The sequence below is a fragment of the Sminthopsis crassicaudata genome, chromosome 3 (assembly GCF_048593235.1).
Source record: "Sminthopsis crassicaudata isolate SCR6 chromosome 3, ASM4859323v1, whole genome shotgun sequence".
NCBI classification, from domain to species: domain Eukaryota; kingdom Metazoa; phylum Chordata; class Mammalia; order Dasyuromorphia; family Dasyuridae; genus Sminthopsis; species Sminthopsis crassicaudata.
Window position 1 is genome coordinate 488,035,358 of NC_133619.1, and position 18,596 is coordinate 488,053,953.

The following is an 18,596-nucleotide window of genomic DNA, read 5'->3' on the forward strand; positions in this document are numbered from 1 at the left end:
AGAATGTTTTACAGAAATATTGAGGAAGGAGAATAGAGGTATTTGCAATGGCACAGAGGGAAGAAATAAATACATAGCATATTTTGAAGAAAATGAGAAATTCTGGCTTTTTGGAATGCAGATTTTATTTTGTAAAGTAGTACAAATAGCTGTTTTTTCGGGGGATGAATTACAGAAGAATTTGGAGTTTAATGCAGTTTATTTACAATGAGTTTAACAGTACAATATAAAAGAAGGCTGCCAGTAGTATTCTAGGACTGTAGACCTTAATAACCATTTATTGTGGAAATTCATGTGGTATATTGCATTCTGTTGACTACACTTATTTCTACCTGTTTGTGGGCTGGGATAAGCAATATGATTTTAGTTGAGTAGTATACTAAAAGTCCCAAGAGAATCTTGGTTCTAGTCCTACCTGGTCATTTTATAAGTTGGATAAGCCAATCGAACAATGTGAACTTTAGTTTTAGAGGTAGGAACAAAAGGGAATTTATATGAGATTTTGATTCATTTTTATTTCTCTTTCTTCTCCAATAATATCCCTTTCAAAACTTTTTCCCTTTAATTTAAATTTAGAATTTCAGGAATCTGGTTAGACTTAAGTGAAAAAAAACTTTTTGCACTATTTCAGGTCCTCACTGTAGCTGTTGAGTGAATCTAATATTTCTGTGATGTGTGACTATATTTAAGGGAGTTAATTGAATATAAATTTATTTATTTGATAATGTAGCATCAGTATTAGAACTTGGGAAATTTCTTCAGTAATGACTAGGATGTATTTAGCTGAGTTGAGTCACATATATGTTGCTTTTGAAGAAGGGTAATCTGGGAATAATTTTGGCTCTGTAGAGCAATTTCCCTTCAAATAGTAAACTTTTGAAGGCAATTTTCCATTTTTTTTTTTTTTTCTGGTTTTATAATCCATTAAAAATATCCCAAATGAAAGCTCTTGTTGCTGACATGATAATGCATATAAAATCTTGGTTTCTGGATTAATTATTATTGTATTGGTCCCTGTATTTGTTAAGTCATACTATTTTTATTTGAGCTACGCGAGTTAAGGTAAGTCTTAGTTACCTATCTTTTAAAACAAAAATCAAAGTAGACCAACTTTTTAGTTTGTGTTCATTTGCTTTAATTAATTTTTCTCAGTTTAAATTAATTTTAACTTCAGATTGATATGCATAGAGGAATTGAAGAAAAACATGCTCACAAAATATGTATTTAATTTTAATTTATCAGAAAAAGTTATTATTGACTGGAAAATCCACACTATAATAACTTAATATAAATATTTCCTCTAAACCCCACTTTAGTATATTAACATTTAGTACATTTTAATGAAGATTAAAGACTTCTGAAATTTGAAATCAATCAAAATATACCTTACTAGAGACATAATCTGGTGTGCAAAAAAGTGTTTTTTGGGTGCATATGTGTGTTGTTTGTTTTTTGTATTGGACAGTTTTTTCTTTTGATAATATATTTTAATTTCTGGTAATACTGGACTTTGAACTTTTGCCATAGTTAGATTAAATTGTATAGGTAAGCAGCTTTAAATTTTCATTTCATGGTAAAGAAGTGTTTAAGAAAGTATCAGACACTTTTCTAAGCATTGAGAATACAAAGAAAGACAAAGATATTCCATTCTTTAAGGAACTCATGTATAGGTAGAGGTAGAGATGAAAGGCAACATATAAATAAGATACATAGAAAAAAAGAAAGACCCCTCAGAGGGGAAAAGCACTAGCAACTTGGGAGGCCAGGAAAGGCTTCCTTCAGGAGTTGAGTCCCAGACTGAGTCGTAAAGAAAGTGGTGTGGTGCAGAGCATTTCAGGGAAAATCAGCAAATTAGCCTAGATAGTTGGATTGTAGAGTGTATGCAAGGTAGTAGAGTTTATAAGAGGTTGAAAAAAGTGGTGGTGGGGACAATAGAGTAGGAAACTGATGAAATATGGAGAAATTGATAATTGTGTGGAAGTCAAAGGACACATGGTGCTATCTACACTTCAGGAAATCCTATTGGCAACCGAGTAAAAGATGGATTTGGTAGGGAGAGAGAGTTAGGGAGGACACTTATAAAGATAACTTTTGTAATTTATCTGAGGAATGATAAGATTATAAATTGTGACTGTGATGATAACACCAAAGTTTGCATACTTTGAAGACTTGGAGGAAAGTTAGTAGGTGTCCTTGACAAAAATAAGGAATCTTTGCAGAAAGGATGATTTTGGTGGATAGAAATGAATTCAGTTTTGAAAAGGCCAATTTGGTATATAAGTCAGTCAGATTGAGATGTTGTAAAAGAAGTTGGAGTGATGCATGATTATAATTCAGGAAAGAGACTTACCTGTCTTATAAATCATTTGCAAAGTTAGACATTATAAAGTGATAAAAGAAGGGGGTTCGGAATAACAGACTTTGGAGAAATCCAAGATTAATAGGCATAACAAAGTTTAAGAACCAGAAAATAACAATTCACATCGTTCATGGGAAGCATGTTTTCTGCTGCTTGAATATAGATGGTTGTTGCTCAAAACAATTGGTATTTCCTCATTCAAATTGTCTTCAGAGTCCCTGTACAGTCTGCATAAGAAAATCAGTTGTTACTTTAATGCTATATCTTGGTTTATATTTAATACTTAAAATATTTGCTTCTGAATGGATTGTGGCTGTTTACAAAACTTTGTCTCACCTTTGGGTTATTTGCTTACCACCATTGAAGACAACTCAGAGATCATTATGTAGACTTAGGTTATTTTAGTGTTAGAATGATATTTTTAATGTTTAAATAATACTCTGAAAGTGACTCATTTGAAAGAAACATTTTCTACCTCCTTTTGGAAATTAGCCTTTGTAAAAAAATTTTTTTAAATTACTTGCTCACATTTGTAAAATATATATACGTGGGAATACAGTGTATAGTAGGCTTTCATTTCTTTAATATTTCACTTGACTTATAAATGTTATTCTATTTTAGCTTTTTGTAGAAAAGTTGTTGCTTTTAAAATAATTTAAAATACACTTTTTTTTTCCTTCTTAGGCTGTTTCATATATAACATTTGCTCTTCCATTTTCACCATTGTCCACAGCATTTAGAACTTGAAGATGTATAGTGTTGCTCCTAATGAGTTAATGAGATATAAGAGGCATAAGAAGCTATATTGGATGATTGTAGATAGTGGATATCCCTTTTTAATGGTATGGTATTGTCATATGTTGTAAATTGTGAATAATGTCAAATCTTAGGTGGAGTGGAGGTTGGCTTTTTAATTGCACTTGAGTGCAATAAATGTCCCATGATTATGAATAAGTATTCATCCCTATGGTAAATTCTTGTTTAAACATTTCACTACAAGATATGGTTAACTAATGTTATTTTTGTAATACTTGTAAAACATACTAATACATTTAGTAATTAAGATTTAATTGTTTTTATAGTTACATATGCTAATTTATCATTTAGGAAAAACACCTTTATTATAGCAATATTTTTAATTAGTGTTGGCATAATTATTTTATTTTATTTTATTTTTTTGTTTTTATACTTTTTGGGGCACTTCACATTATAGTAAATCAGTTTGGGGATCAAGAATATTTGAATTCTACTCTTAACATTGACTAATACTGGCTGTGTGAGTTTGGGCAAAATTATTTAAACTCCCAAGTGCTCCAACTAGCTCTCTAAAACGATTAAGTTTAAGGGTACAGTTTGCTGAGGCGCAAGAAATTTCTTTATGCCAGTGAAATGTCCCCCATCTCCCTCCCCTATGTATATATTTGTGCATGCATATGTATTCATATATACATGCACACAAATATATATACACAAATACATAAAGCCTGATTGAAAAGTTCTTCTAACTTTATAAATAAAATTGGAAGTTGATTGTCCTGTCAAGTGCCATTTCTTATACAATCAAAGGTAATTTTAAAACTTACTGAATGCTACCTAACGTTGTAGCTAATAAATGAAGAAAGTTGAGAATTGTCTAATAATATTCAGTGAGAAAATTGCTAGTAAATTTCGGGAAAGTAACAATAAACCAGTATTAATACTAATGCAAAATAAGTTGGTATTGTTTTAAAATAAAAGTGGGTAAGAATGCTTTTTTATTTTTGGGGGGGGGTTGGTGGGGTTATATCATCTGTTTTCTAAATTATGGACAAGGTACATTAAAATTTTTTGTTTTTATTTCTGTTTGTGCTCCTTTTTCCTTCTCTCACTATTAGCATATGTATATGGAAAATCCTTTGTGAAAAATAAGTTTTTGTTAATTTTATAATTTTGGGGGGGGTGAATTTTGTTTCATTTGACTTACAACTAGCATTAAAAAAATGTCATTGAAACCAGTGGATTTTAATATGGTATGTACTTCTGTTTCTGTTAATATTTAGAAATAATTGCTGAGAACAAATTTCATACTGTTACATACTAAAGTAAAACAACCATCATTCATTCAATTCTAGGTACAATGAATTTTGTTTTATAGCACCCTTAACTCATTTACATTGAAAGTGATCCAACATGAGCTACCAATCATACCTCTTATTTGCATATCTCCATCCTAATTAACTCTACCAGAGTAATTGCATTTCTTTATATTACTGTAGCTTTGAAATTTAATCCTTGCCATATAATTAATTTAAGTACTTAATCCAATGAAATTTCAAAAAGAAATTGAATATGATAAAATGCAGTCATTATTTCTACAACATTGTTATAGTAACATAATTATCATGATCTCTTTATCTCTGAAAGAAACTATATCAATAATTCTAGTAGAATTATTTTAAAAACCAAGAATTGGTTTTTAAAATTGCTTTAAGTCCGTATTTTCCTTCATGTTTATATTGTGGTTGGTTCTAACTCATAATTTTGCTCTAAAAAATATTTTTTTTCCTTACTCTTAAGTTTATTTTGGTAACTTGGTACCTTATTAATAAGCATTACTTTCAGAATGGAGATTGATACGTAGTTTTCATACTTGGAATATATATGCTGTTTTAAAGAATAATTTATTTTGATAATGTTAATAACTTAATTGTCGGAAAGTAGAAAATTTATTTACTAAATTCAGTTGACATAATCAAAAGGTTGGAAGAAAGACCACCAAAAAATAACTTATATAACTTAATAAGTTTTGTCTATAGAAATGGGTACATATTTCTAATATTTTTGTGTAAATATTTAATGAACCAAGTATTGAAGAAATTTAATTGGCAGAACTATTTTAAATATGTGAGGGTTTTTTTCCTGAAAGAAAAAGTATACTTTCAGAACAATTAACACCCAAACTTGATATTTCTAATTATGTCCACAATTTTATGTATAACATATTTAATGTGCTTAGTTTCCTTCCTTCCTTCCTTCCTTCCTTCCTTCCTTCCTTCCTTCCTTCCTTCCTTCCTTCCTTCCTTCCTTCCTTCCTTCCTTCCTTCCTTCCTTCCTTCCTTCCTTCCTTCCTTCCTTCCTTCCTTCCTTCCTTCCTTCCTTCCTTCCTTCCTTCCTTCCTTCCTTCCTTCCTTCCTTCCTTCCTTCCTTCCTTCCTTCCTTCCTTCCTTCCTTCCTTCCTTCCTTCCTTCCTTCCTTCCTTCCTTCCTTCCTTCACTTCCTTCACTTCCTTCACTTCCTTCACTTCCTTCCTTCCTTCCTTCCTTCCTTCCTTCCTTCCTTCCTTCCTTCCTTCCTTCCTTCCTTCCTTCCTTCCTTCCTTCCTTCCTTCCTTCCTTCCTTCCTTCCTTCCTTCCTTCCTTCCTTCCTTCCTTCCTTCCTTCCTTCCTTCCTTCCTTCCTTCCTTCCTTCCTTCCTTCCTTCCTTCCTTCCTTCCTTCCTTCCTTCCTTCCTTCCTTCCTTCCTTCCTTCCTTCCTTCCTTCCTTCCTTCCTTCCTTCCTTCCTTCCTTCCTTCCTTCCTTCCTTCCTTCCTTCCTTCCTTCCTTCCTTCCTTCCTTCCTTCCTTCCTTCCTTCCTTCCTTCCTTCCTTCCTTCCTTCCTCTCTTTCTTTTCTCTCTCTCTCTATCTCTCTCTCTCTTTCTTTTTTTTTTTTTTTGGGGGGTGTACCACTGGTTGTAAACTTGGTTTGAAATTGGTGTTTCACTATTTATTCATACATTAGATTTTTACATTATGAAATCAAGCAGCATAGCTGACTTTGAGCTCCCTAGTCCTTTTCTATGTCTTTTCTATTGGGTGGCTACTCTATTCCTTCTTCAGGGTGTGACAAGAAATCAAGTGGCAAAAATTGTAGATGGGTAAGTAATTATTTTTGTAGGATGTGGGGCAGGATGCGGTTCTGTTTGGCAGAATATAATTGTCCATCTCTGCTGTTCCATTTTAAACAGGTATGGATTTTAAAACCCTAGTTAAATATGTTTTTACATCAATATTTGGGCTTTGTCTAGAATCTACTATTATAAGGTTTATGCATATTGAACAAAAGGGTTATTTTCCAATGGTTGATTCTCCTGATACATAGAATTGCTAGCATCTATTTGGAAATAAGATATTAACATGGAGTACTTCTAATTATTTTGGAGTGGGATAAGATGCAGTACTAAAGTTGTTGGGTATTTTGTTTTTTGGAAAGTTTGGCTTTATCATATTCTAATAAGTAAATAATTTACTAAGTAGGCATGTTATTTGACTCATACCAATACAATGATTTTATTTAGATATTTTTAGCTCATAAACATTGTCCATTGTTTACTATCCATTATTTCTCAATTTTCTATCCTTTGTGTTTACTTCTAATGAGAAAGGTGAGTTGCATTGATGAACCACCTGTATTTTAACACAGAATAATAATAGTTTTTCCTTCATGTAGATGTATAGTATATTATAGGCAGTATCTTTGCTCTCTCAAGTTTGTTAGTTTTTAAGTGGATGAGGGAGAGCATTTTTTATAAGTCCACAGGATCTTATTTAGTATTAAGGATTTCAGTCGCTATTCCTTGACTTCAAATTCTTAAATGTTTTCCTGATCCTGTTTTCCTCCTCTTAAATTCTGATTCCTCAAAAGAAAAACTAGGGAATTAAACACTCTAAACTTACCATATATTCTACCTGAATACAAGATTATAGTACTTGTGGACAAATGTATTATTACTTCTTTCTCCTCCCCACCCCCACCCCCCCCCCCAGGCTGGGGTTAAGTGACTTGCCTGGGGTCACACAGCTAGAAAGTGTTAAGTGTCTGAGACCAGATTTGAACTCTAGTCCTCCTGAATTCAAGGCTGGTGCTCTATCCATTGTGCCATCTAGTTGCCCCCCCCCCCAAATGTATTACTTCTGAAATATTGATACATTTATTAATAAAGTTTTGTTTGTTTTTTTTTTTTTCCTCACCAACATAAAAATTAGACAATGTTAGTTTTCTTTCAGTCAGGCTCTGTAATATTTTTCTTGTGTCCTCAAATTACATGTGAAATTCCTTCAATTAGCTCATCATTTCATAGATATCTTGATTTTATTTTGCTTCTGACATTGAAGAATCAATTTTGCTTGGAACTTCCCAAGTATTGTCAGAGTAATGTTTATAGACAGGCTTCTTATAAATAAAAGGCTAATGTTGTTCAGTCCTATAAAAAGTAACATTGAAAAAGTTCTGTTAATAAGAGACTTCAAGATGCGGAAAATCTTTAATAAATAATGTACTTCTGATTTGTTTGTGATTTTGTTTTGAAAATCAGCATTCCATTTGAAAAGTTTTTGTTGCTTTGATTTTCACTTGACTGCTTGATATGAGGCTTTTGTTAGTCAAAATGTAATTTTAAAATTGCTATAAAATTATGTTTGTGTAGCCTTATAAGGGATACTTTGTTTAGTAATTTTTTCAGTTAAGGTGAAAAAAGAAATTTAGCAATTCTGAATCTTTCTGATATATTGATAACATTTGTAACCTCTTTTATTATAAATTCCCACAATATTAGCAGTGTTAAACTTTCCTTTTAAATCATTTTTGAGGCTTTCCTCCTCTTCTCCTTCCCCTTACCCCGATTATTTTCCGCTATTATATTGCTTGGTAAATAACCTGTCATCTTGAATTTTCTTCCCAGCTCTTTATTTCAGCATGGATTTTGTGTGCCCCTTGGAAGTATTTTTCTTTTAATTACAGCTTTCTTAATTGTAGAAGGATAGTCTTTTTTGGTCTAATTCTCACTGTTGAGATTTGAAAAGGTGATGAAAATATGTTATAATTTGTCAGTCAATAATTGTTCATTGTTTTTAACAAAAACAAAAACCTGTTGCAGACTACCTCTTAATTTAATGAACGTTGAAAAGCGTAAGTACTAAAGAAAAATGGTGATAAAGGCCTTTGAGAATTTATGTATTAAGTGTGTGTTGGGCAGGACCGCTATTAAAAATAGAATTGTTTCTTACCTTTTGTATAATGCACATTAGGAAGAGCTTTGACTTTTAAATTTCTACATAAAATGAAAAACATTTTCAACTCCTGCTTGTTGAAATTTCCTTTTATAGCTAGATAGCTATTTATCCCAGATGAAAAGCAATTCAACTCAATACTTGTACTCTGTCCCCTTTCCAGGTTACCAAAAAGTATCCTGCTTCAATCCACTTAGAGAAGTGGCCATTAGCCTTGAAGAGGACTAATAAATGATGTTAAGCAGGAGAAGGAGGATTGACTTTTCTTGGTTTTGTGGATATGAAACAAGTATAAATGATTTAGAATTATAACTTATACCCTATTGACTTAATTGAGGGTGATTTTTTTTTTGCAAAATAGCTGTCTTTTGAAGACTTAGTTTTGGACATCCTTAGAAGTAATGGGGTATAATATGTCAGGTTAGCTATTTATGTCTGCAATGAAAACTATTGAGTTTCATAAGGAGATACCATTATGTATAAACCAGATCTAAGATCAAGTTGATGTTTCTACACTGAGATTATTGCAGTCAGCTCTGATTTCTTTACAATAAGAAAAATGTTTTACCTAGAAAACATGAACATAATGTTCCTATAGATTTTTTTTATATAGACTTTTTGACCTTAAAAAACAACCATCTTTAGTTTCTAAGACAAGAAGCATTTTATGTAAAGGTAACAAGATATTTCACGAAATTCATTACCTGTCATTATAGTAGTCCATATTGATAATAGATTTAATGTTAGTCAAATATTAAACTCGTATGTAGGTCTTAGGTCCTAGGAAATAAATATATGAAATTTATTTTCTGATATATCAATAAAGTTTTAAAGTAGAGTAATAGTAAATTAAGAAAACTATGCTCTCACCTCCACCCCTCATCTGTTTTTACTCTTAAGTAAAAAAGCTTTTGATTTTTAATTCATTTTTTTCATAAGACCCCTAAAATTTCCATATTTTAGAGTGCAAAGGAGTTGATTCTTCAGTTTATTTCTGTTCTTGATGAGAGGGGGTTAGTTGATTAGGCATGATATAAGCAGGACACTTTGATTATAAAACAAATTTATTTTTCATGTTAAATCAAAATGCTAAAAGTCAAATTTTTAGTCACACATTATGCTATACACTGTTTAATAACTAATGATGACTTTGTCTTTAAATAAATGTTAAATCTTGTTCAATAGTTCAGTGTACCTAAGGAAGTAACTAGAAAAGAAATACTTCAAAAAGGTTATTATTAAAAATATTTCTTACAGGACTCAGTACTTTATAATACATTCCCCCCAAATTATGAATGTCCAACTATGTTGTTATTATTCTTTGATGCTAAATAAGTGATGGATTACCAGGCTAAAAAATGATCCTGGTTGAAGTCCCTGCTAGGCTACATTGAATATTTGATACACTTTATGTATGTGTGTTCATGCTAAGAAATTTTCTGGGAATTAGAGCATCTTAAGTGAAGTAACTCATGGTACAACATTGAAACATCTGTGTATCGCTTTCGTTTTAAGCCATTTTTCATGTGAAATGGAATTTTGGAGGGTTGCCTAATGGAGGCTTGTTTTCAAGTATTTTGGCAGGTGCAAAAAAAAGTGATAGTCTAATATGAAAGGACTTTGTAAGTAATTGTTATGTAAATAAATTAATGAGGCAAGTTTAGTATCAGTGAACTGCAAATATTTTCTGCATTTTGAAGGAGAAAAAAGCTAACCAATACCAGATTGGTGATGCTACTCCATTGACTGCATAGTTTCACAGGAAATGTCCGAAGATTTAGTCCTATCATGTGTTTAGGTTGATCTAGCAAAGTTGAAGTACACAATGAAGTGCATTGGACATTTTTACTTCCTTACATCTAGTGCTTTATTGAAGGGAGTTTTTTGTCTGATATGTCTTGTGACTTTTAAAAATCATCATCTTTATATGACTTGCTCTGCAATGCCTGAGCATTTTTTATACAGAGATGTTATCTTGATTAGCCACATTATATTAGTGTTGCAGGGAAAACTCAGGTTGGGGAGGGAACTTCAAATTTTATCAGTCTATTTAGTTGAAAAAGATAGTTGGAATAAAGTTAAGGGATAAATCCTATTTGAAATTTTAAAGAATTTTGTTTAGAAGTTAGTATTGCATGAAAACAGGGATTTCCAATATTATGACTTGGGATGGAAATTACTAATACTAAGTAATAGTTGGTTTTGTGTTGTATGAGATAGAAGTTTTGGAGTGTTTAAAAAAAATGAACATTGTAGCAATTGGAAAAATAATTGAAGATATTGACATTTTCATGACATTATTCTTGTAGTGTGAACAATATTGGCATTTGTAATAATGTATACTAAAATCTTGGAATTTTTTTTTTTTTTTTTTAGGTTGATTTAGTACTTCTAATAGTGATTGAAAAATTTTTTTTTGTACTTTTATAATGGAAAATGCTGTCCAAATTTAATCTTTTGTTTTATTTTAGATGGGAAATATAAAATCATAAGATCGATAGGTTGACTGTGACAACTATGTTTACTTACAGAGAGAACAGGAAATGAGAATGGGTGATTTGGGTCCCCGTGGAGCAATAAACATGGGAGGTAGGGATTTGAAGCAAAAGGCTTCTGTAACTTACTTAAATTCTTTGGGACTGTATATGTTATTTATGGTGTTTACTTTTTAATGACAGACTAATAAATTCATGGAATTAGTACTTTTGTGTTGATAGTAAAATAAGGTATATTTCTTAAACAGTCAATTACAATTAAATGTTTTTAAGTAATATGCCCAGAAGAAACTGAATTTTAAATTTAAAACACTAAATGGACCTGTTTTTGTTTTTTTTTTTTAATTGAGGGTCAGTAGTTCTAAGAAGCTTTTATTTTCAAAAAGTTTAGTTCCTCAAAACTTTTGAAAGCAGTTATAAAGTTTACTAACTTTGCTAAAAAGTAAAAATTAATTATAAATGACAAATCTTCATGAGTATTTCCTAGGACCATCTTACACTATGCATGGGTGATGGGAAGGGATTCAGATAGTCTTACTACATTCAGCCTCCCTTTTATGTGATCTTTTTTATATTGAGGCCAGCAAGACCCTTCTTAGAATTTGTAAATTCATTCAATTCAAATTGAGGTAAATTGAAAATAATTCAAAAATTACCTTACTGCTTCTTTTTAAATCAAAGCATCCTTAAATTATAACATTTATTATCATTATATATTACCATTGCTTATTAACATGTCATACAGAGTTAATTGAAAATCTATTATTTCTGGATTCTTCCTTCAGGGAACTTTATTTTCCATATATGTGTGTGTGTATATGTATATATGTCTGTATAAACATATATATATATACACACACACACACACATATATACATGCAACTTTTTGTTTTATATACACATATAAAACAAAAAAGTTGTGTTTTACAGTTAAATAATATAATAAGATTAATTTGAAATGGAGGCTAATTTCAAAATTTGTTAAGATGGGGGATGATCATTATAGACTGGAGCACTTTCAAGATGAGACTGCATTTTAAGAGTTCAAGCTATTAATATTAGAAAATCATGGAAAATGCAGAAGTCCCTGAAATAGAGAAGTTTTTGTTTTTTAATAGGGATGAATAGTACAATTTGAAAAAGTAGATAAAGAGTGCAAAAAATTTCAGTTTGTTTCCAGAAATCCTTTATTTTTGGATATTAAAATTTAGCTTTTTTTTTTTCTTTGTAAGTATAAATATCTCTCAGTATTCCAAGGTTTTTTTTTTTTTTTTTTTTTTTTTTTTTTTTTTTTTTTTTTTTTCCCCTATTTAATGTAGGAGGGGTTGAAGGATTCATTATAGTCCATTAGCATGGACTAAGTTGACAAGATTAATGGAAGAGTAGTAGGAATATACTGGAATTCAATTTAGACGGCTAGTTTAGACAATAGGAATTGCTAGTTATGTTTCCTATCAGTTCTTTCTTAAGGAAGTTTTCTTTCTGACTGGTTGTTTGCTAGAAATATGATTCCTGACTATTTTAAAATCAATCTTTCATCTTTCTGTTATTTCAAAAAGACTGAATCAAATTTCATTTGATTCATTGACTAGGTGATATATAATATTAAGTTCACTTTTATAAAGAGGTGTGGTTTTTTTTTTTTTTTTGTTTGTTTGTTTGGTTGGTTTTTTGGGGGAGGTGTTAAAATCTTGTTTTTAGTTCCATAGAGTAAAATAATGTATTTGTTAGAGTTAAAATTCTTTTTCAGTTCTTCCATTTCTTAACTACCACATAGGTAGTTTTTTTTTGTTTGTTTTTTTTTGCTTTAACAAGAAAGAATCAGGTAGCTTAAATTTTTTTCAGTAGTATCATTCAGTAGTATCGATTTAGACTTTAAATATAGGCAGTCCCTAACTTATCTGTAAGTTGGAAAGAACAACCTATCCAAAATGAATAACCTCATCTATCCTAATGCTTTAGGAGACTTTACCACCAATGCCATTTGACCATTTGATGTTTTTGACATTTGACATTTGATGTTTTAAAGAATTTTTGTGCTCCCAAAGGAGTTGAGTGAAAAAGTTGAGGAAAGCAGTAATAATTTAGGTAGAATTGATCTGATCCTATGGCAGGTTTAAATCATCTTTTTTGAGGAATTTTTAAAAATTATTTTTAATTTTTTCATTTGCTTTACATTGCTTGTTACATTTCTAACACTTCATTTGGATTAATCATTAGGTTAGGGGCTACAGCTTACAGATTATAAATTTATAAATTAGTTCAGATGATTTTACCATAGAACTCTGATTGAGAAAGAAGGGGGGAAGGTAAGTAATTCTGAAACATGGGATATTTTAATAGGTCTAGGAACAAGAAAAAAATGTTTCAATTCTAAAAGTAGTAGTATCCACAATTAGCTTTAATACTGCTACAATTGATATGGATTAAATGCGGACTGAGTTAGATTAATTTGGAGGTCTAGTTTGAAAGCCTACTTACTATACTATACTATTCATAAAGGAAAAATGTCAGTAATATTTGATTGGCTAACAACTCATTACCTGTAAGTTGGGAGCTGCCTATATTTTCAATATTTCATAGAAATCGCTTGATTTATAAATTTTTACAAAAAAAGGGGATAATAAAGTACTTCTATAGATTCCTTGTACTTAGTTTTGGTGTTTTATACCCCACTTATAGCTTAAATGCTCTGATAGATTATTAATATGACAATAATTATGTAATATGACAATTACAAGTCCCAGATTTTAACATATTTCTGGTAATATATGCTATTATGGGTTCATTGAAAAGAAGAAAGTTTGCGAAAGTAGGCTTTTTGATGAGTTGGTTATATTACTATTTCATTTGTATTTGTTTATATTTGATTTGAATTTAGAAACTCGCCTGAAATTCTGTCAAGTTATTTTTTTATTTCTCTAGGATATAGTATTTCTTTTCCCCTCCTACTCCCCCCATATCATTCACAAAAAATTACTTGTTACTTTTTGAATTCTGGTGTGACTGTACTTTAAAATAGTTTTCCACTAGTATTATGTAATTACAGAAAAATAGGAATGTTTTTGGTATTTTTCTAGTCAGAAATTTGTCTTTTCTGCTACATCTCTTAGAAAGGTAATGGGAATTTTTTCCCAGTGATTTGCCTCCATTGTTATACCTCTATAAATATATATTTTCTATGTAATGTATAAAGTCCATATTAGATATTATTTACTCTGAACTTCCTTCATGCTGTTAGAAAACTATATTGGCACTAGTGGTACAAAATTAAATTGGGGAAACTATGGTAATATAATATTGAAGTTTCTTACTGCACTGCATTTAATTTAATAAACTTGATGCTTTATATTTGCTTTTTTTTACATTGGAGGCAATAATTGGGGGGAAAATCCATTTTGGAGCAGATTATTGAGCTATATTTCAAACCTTTGAAGAAAAATGGTTTTGACCAATAAAAAATTTTGAGTTTTAGAACTTTTAAATACTTTATTTTAAATGCATGTAAAATCTAAGATAGGACAGCTCTAAGTATAGATTGTTTTGCATAGATGCGTTTAGCCCAGCACCTGCTGGTAACCAAGGTCCTCCTCCAATGATGGGTATGAATATGAACAACAGAGGAACTATACCTGGCCCACCTCTGGGTCCTGGTCCTGCCTTGGGACCAGAAGGAGCTGCAAATATGGGAACTCCAATGATGCCAGATAATGGAGCAGTGGTAATGTATCATAAAACTTATTTTAACTCTATTCAGCTATATCATGATACACTTCTGCACCAAAGATAACTTCACACTTAACATAATTTGGCATCTTTTTTTTAGACAGGCAAATTTGGCAAGAATAAACATACTTTTGAATTTTTAATAAAGGAACAATTCTAATATATGCTCTTTAAATAGGACTGACTATTGTGCTATAGAATTATTTTTTAAATGTGTAAATTAGAGCTGTGAAGAAGACTACATTTCATTGTATGTATGATGATGCCTTTTACTCATTTAAAACATTTTCCATTATATTAAAAAATAGTGGAGAAGTATTTGAGTTTTACCTCACCATATTTTTATTCTGTTAACAAATAGCATTCACTTTTGTTCTGGAACCAAAAAAATATAAGTATGAATTAAGTCTTGTCAAGACTCATAATTCTACAAAATATTTAGAATAACTTGAACTATTTTTTTGATATTTAAATCAGAATATTATATATTTTACTTGGACATATAGTTTTATGTAATTTGTTGCATTTCTTTTATATTTGAGCAAATTTTAAAGAATATGACTAATCTTTTCAAGCATTAGAGTGTGAAGATATCTTTGGGTGGGCTAAAATTTTTTTAAATTATAATTTCATTTGTTATATTTTTATTACATGTTTAGTATAGAAACCAGAATATGCATACTTAAATTTTTTTTTTTTTTTAATTTAGAGAATCAATTTAGTAGTTTTAGTTTATTTTAGATTAGTCTTACAGGTATAAAATAAGTATTTGATATCTTGTTAAATACTGGCCAAAGTGAAATTTGCATCAGGAGAATTGGTTAGGATGTGCTCGTAGACTTTCTGAAATGGTACAGTGCTTATCAACACAAAGTAAAGAGGGTTCTGTGCCAAAATACAAACTATTCAAAAACATATTTTTGTAGTAATAACAGTGCTCTGTATATTCTAATATGCAGATGCAGTGCATGTTATAAATCTTTCTGAGTTTTTTTCATATATTGGGCATTTAAGTTGTAATGGATTACTGTAATAATAGCTAGTATTTCTGTGATGCTTTGAAGTTTGCAAAGCACCTTATAGGCACCTTGTTTGAGGTGTAGTTGCTGTTATTACCCCTATTTTATAGTTAAGGAAACAGAGGCTGAGAAAGGTTAAATCATTTACCTAAGATCACACCACTTTTTTTTAAAGCACATATTTATGTGCTAGGCACTTTATATTTTCTCTTTTCATCTTTACAACAATCCTGAGAGGTAGGTGCTGTTATTATCCACATTATATGGTTGAAGAAATCGAGGCAAATAAGTGTAAATTATTTGTCCAGGGTCACACAAGTAGTAATTGTCTGTGGCTGAATTTGAGCTCAGGTCTTTCTGATTTCTAGATCTAGCACTCTATTCATTGCGCCACCTTGATACCTCAGATAGTTTTTAAGAATCTGAGGCTGGGTTTGAACCCACTTGTTTCTGACTCCCTAGTCCAGTCTTTCCAATGTATTATGATGCCTCTGTATAATGAAACATAATTGATGTGGTTGAATAAACTTTTAATATGCCTAGAAGTATAGGAACTAAGTGTTGTTTTCAGTAACCTAAGAGCTGTCTTTAAGTTGTTTTTTGTTTTATTTTGTTTTGTTTTAGTTAGACAACTTTTAATTCTTACATTAGCTTGGTCTCCTTAAATTTTTTTTTTTTTTTTTTTTTTTTTTTTTTAATAACCCAGGCCAAAGAAGTACTCCAGCATTAGTATTTTTAATGTGTATGCTGGATTTTTTTTTTTTTTTAAGCACAGAAATGTGAAATTATATGATAAAAGATTTTAAGCTAGATATTAGTACTATCTATTTTTGTCCAATATATTTTTCAGTAATCTTTGGAAAATGCCATATGCTTTTGGCTTTAATATTTATTATGCTATCTAGGGTATTTAAAGTGATTTTTGCTTAAACAAAATATATAATGAAGCATTTTTGACCATTTATTTACAAAATACTTCATTAATTAAAGTGTTTTGTTTCATTCCAGTTTTGCTCTGTTGATTTTCAAAACTATACATTTCTTTTATATTTATAGAGAATATCTTGCAAAATCTTTTTGAAGGAAATAAGTTAGTATATCATGCATCATAAAAACTCATTTTCTTCTGTTTAATGAAATTGGGGCAAAAAAATAGCAATATGTAAATCTTCAGCTGCCTTTTGCATAGTGACTAATTAAAATGCTCCTTTCTTCCTTCTATGTGTGATCCTGACTCTGCTGGACTTTCTGCTGAACTTCATGACACCACCACTTGGGATTTTGATAATTTTTCTCATACCTTATTATTTGTTGTATTCTAAATGGACTTGATGTTTATTATGTGGTACAATAGCATAATGATAGATTTTCCCAAGGACCACCATCTCAGATGGGTTCACCAATGGGAAGTAGAACAGGTACTGAAACCCCTCAGACCCCAATGAGTGGTGTAGGTCCTGTGAGTGGTGGTCCTGGTGGCTTTGGTAGAGGAAGCCAAGGGGGAAACTTTGAAGGACCTAATAAACGTCGCAGATACTAAAGAATCTTTCAGTCCTTGCAATTTAGAGAGAAAAAAAAAATTTAGTGGTATGCCTTTATAATTTTACTTGTTTTCTGAAAGAAATGGTTTTATTGTTAATGTAGTCTTTTCAAAGTTTCTTTTGTAAAACCTGAAGTTTTTGTATTTTTTTTCTTTAGTCAAACATAATAAGCTTTGTAGTCTAGAGTGGAAATGATGATGCTCATCATTGTGAAAGTCAAATGTGTTTGTCACTTTAGCTAAATATAAACATGCGATCGTACTGTAAAACTTGTGCAGATACTTGATCTCAATAAAGAAATCACTTTGAATAATTTGAAATATTATTAGTAGTATGCTCCTTTAAAGTATTACCAAACTTTGCTGTACTAATAACATTTTGGTTGCTTTAACTTAATAATGCCAGCTATTCAAAAAGCAAGATGATTCCATGCTTTTTAGTTGTAAACTAGCAAGTAGCACTGGACTTTGCAAGATAAGTTGGTTAATACATGTTGTATTAAGGGGTTGAAGGATAGTGCAACATCTGAAGAAATATACATTTGTACAAACCATTAATGTTCTGTAAAATCAAGGTTATGCTATCTATGGTTTAAAAGCTAGACTAGACCAGAAATATTAAAGTCTTTGTCCTGTGTTCAATTTTCCAAATAAATATTTTGATTCTTGGCTAAAGCTGCTTGAAGGCCAATCTCCTTTGCTTTTTAGATAAATTTAGTTTTAAATATATTTGGACCTGTAATAATTTACTTTATGTCAGTTGCAACACTCCAACATTTGTTAAAAACCAAATCGTTTACATAGCAAATGTACCAATTTCACAAACCACACCCAAAAGAAAAAAGCTTTCGCTTTGCCCAGGATTTGGAGGGGTTAAAAAGGGAGTATTTTTAGAGTTTGCTATGACAAATTTCAATTAGAACTTTGCTTAGATCATAATTGGAATTATGTTGAGTCTTTTATACTACTGGGTACTGAAAGCACTTAATTTTGAGCATTTTTCTTCAAGATTGGCAAGGTCTTAAGTAATGGTATCCAGTACTTTAATAATGTACTGCCATGATAAAATGATCTTATCGTCTATAAATTTGCCTTCAAACATACCTGGGAAATGTTGAACTTTTATGTCAACTTGCCATTTAAGTAATTTTCAATTTTGTAATCAAATTTACACAAGCTTATCCTTATACAAATAAGTTTTCGACTGCTTAAATAGTTGCTTGTAAAACATCTTTTTAATGTGTTTCAGAATGATATTTTTACCTTTGGAAAGAAATTAAGTTTGGGGAATAACAAATCATATACCAAGAAATTCTTATCTATTACCTATTAGCTTATATTTCATGGTATTTGTAGTATCATATCATTGTATAGGGGTGGCCCAAAAATCTTAATGTAATTTTAATAAAACTTAAGCCTTTTGAGCTACTCT

The 18,596-nt window shown here is 30.7% G+C and overlaps 1 protein-coding gene across 1 annotated transcript in view; it reads left to right on the top strand.

Annotated features, from left to right (window-relative positions):
• The window catches only part of PSPC1 (paraspeckle component 1), a 56,093-nt gene extending 38,254 nt beyond the window's left edge, over nucleotides 1–17,839 (top strand). Inside the window, exons 7-9 of the mRNA XM_074303717.1 lie at nucleotides 10,916–10,973; nucleotides 14,431–14,600; nucleotides 16,979–17,839. Of these exons, the coding sequence (XP_074159818.1) occupies nucleotides 10,916–10,973; nucleotides 14,431–14,600; nucleotides 16,979–17,164 (414 nt within the window). The 3' untranslated portion in view covers nucleotides 17,165–17,839. The remainder of the gene's footprint in view (nucleotides 1–10,915; nucleotides 10,974–14,430; nucleotides 14,601–16,978) is intronic.
• Nucleotides 17,840–18,596: the final 757 nt, after the last annotated feature.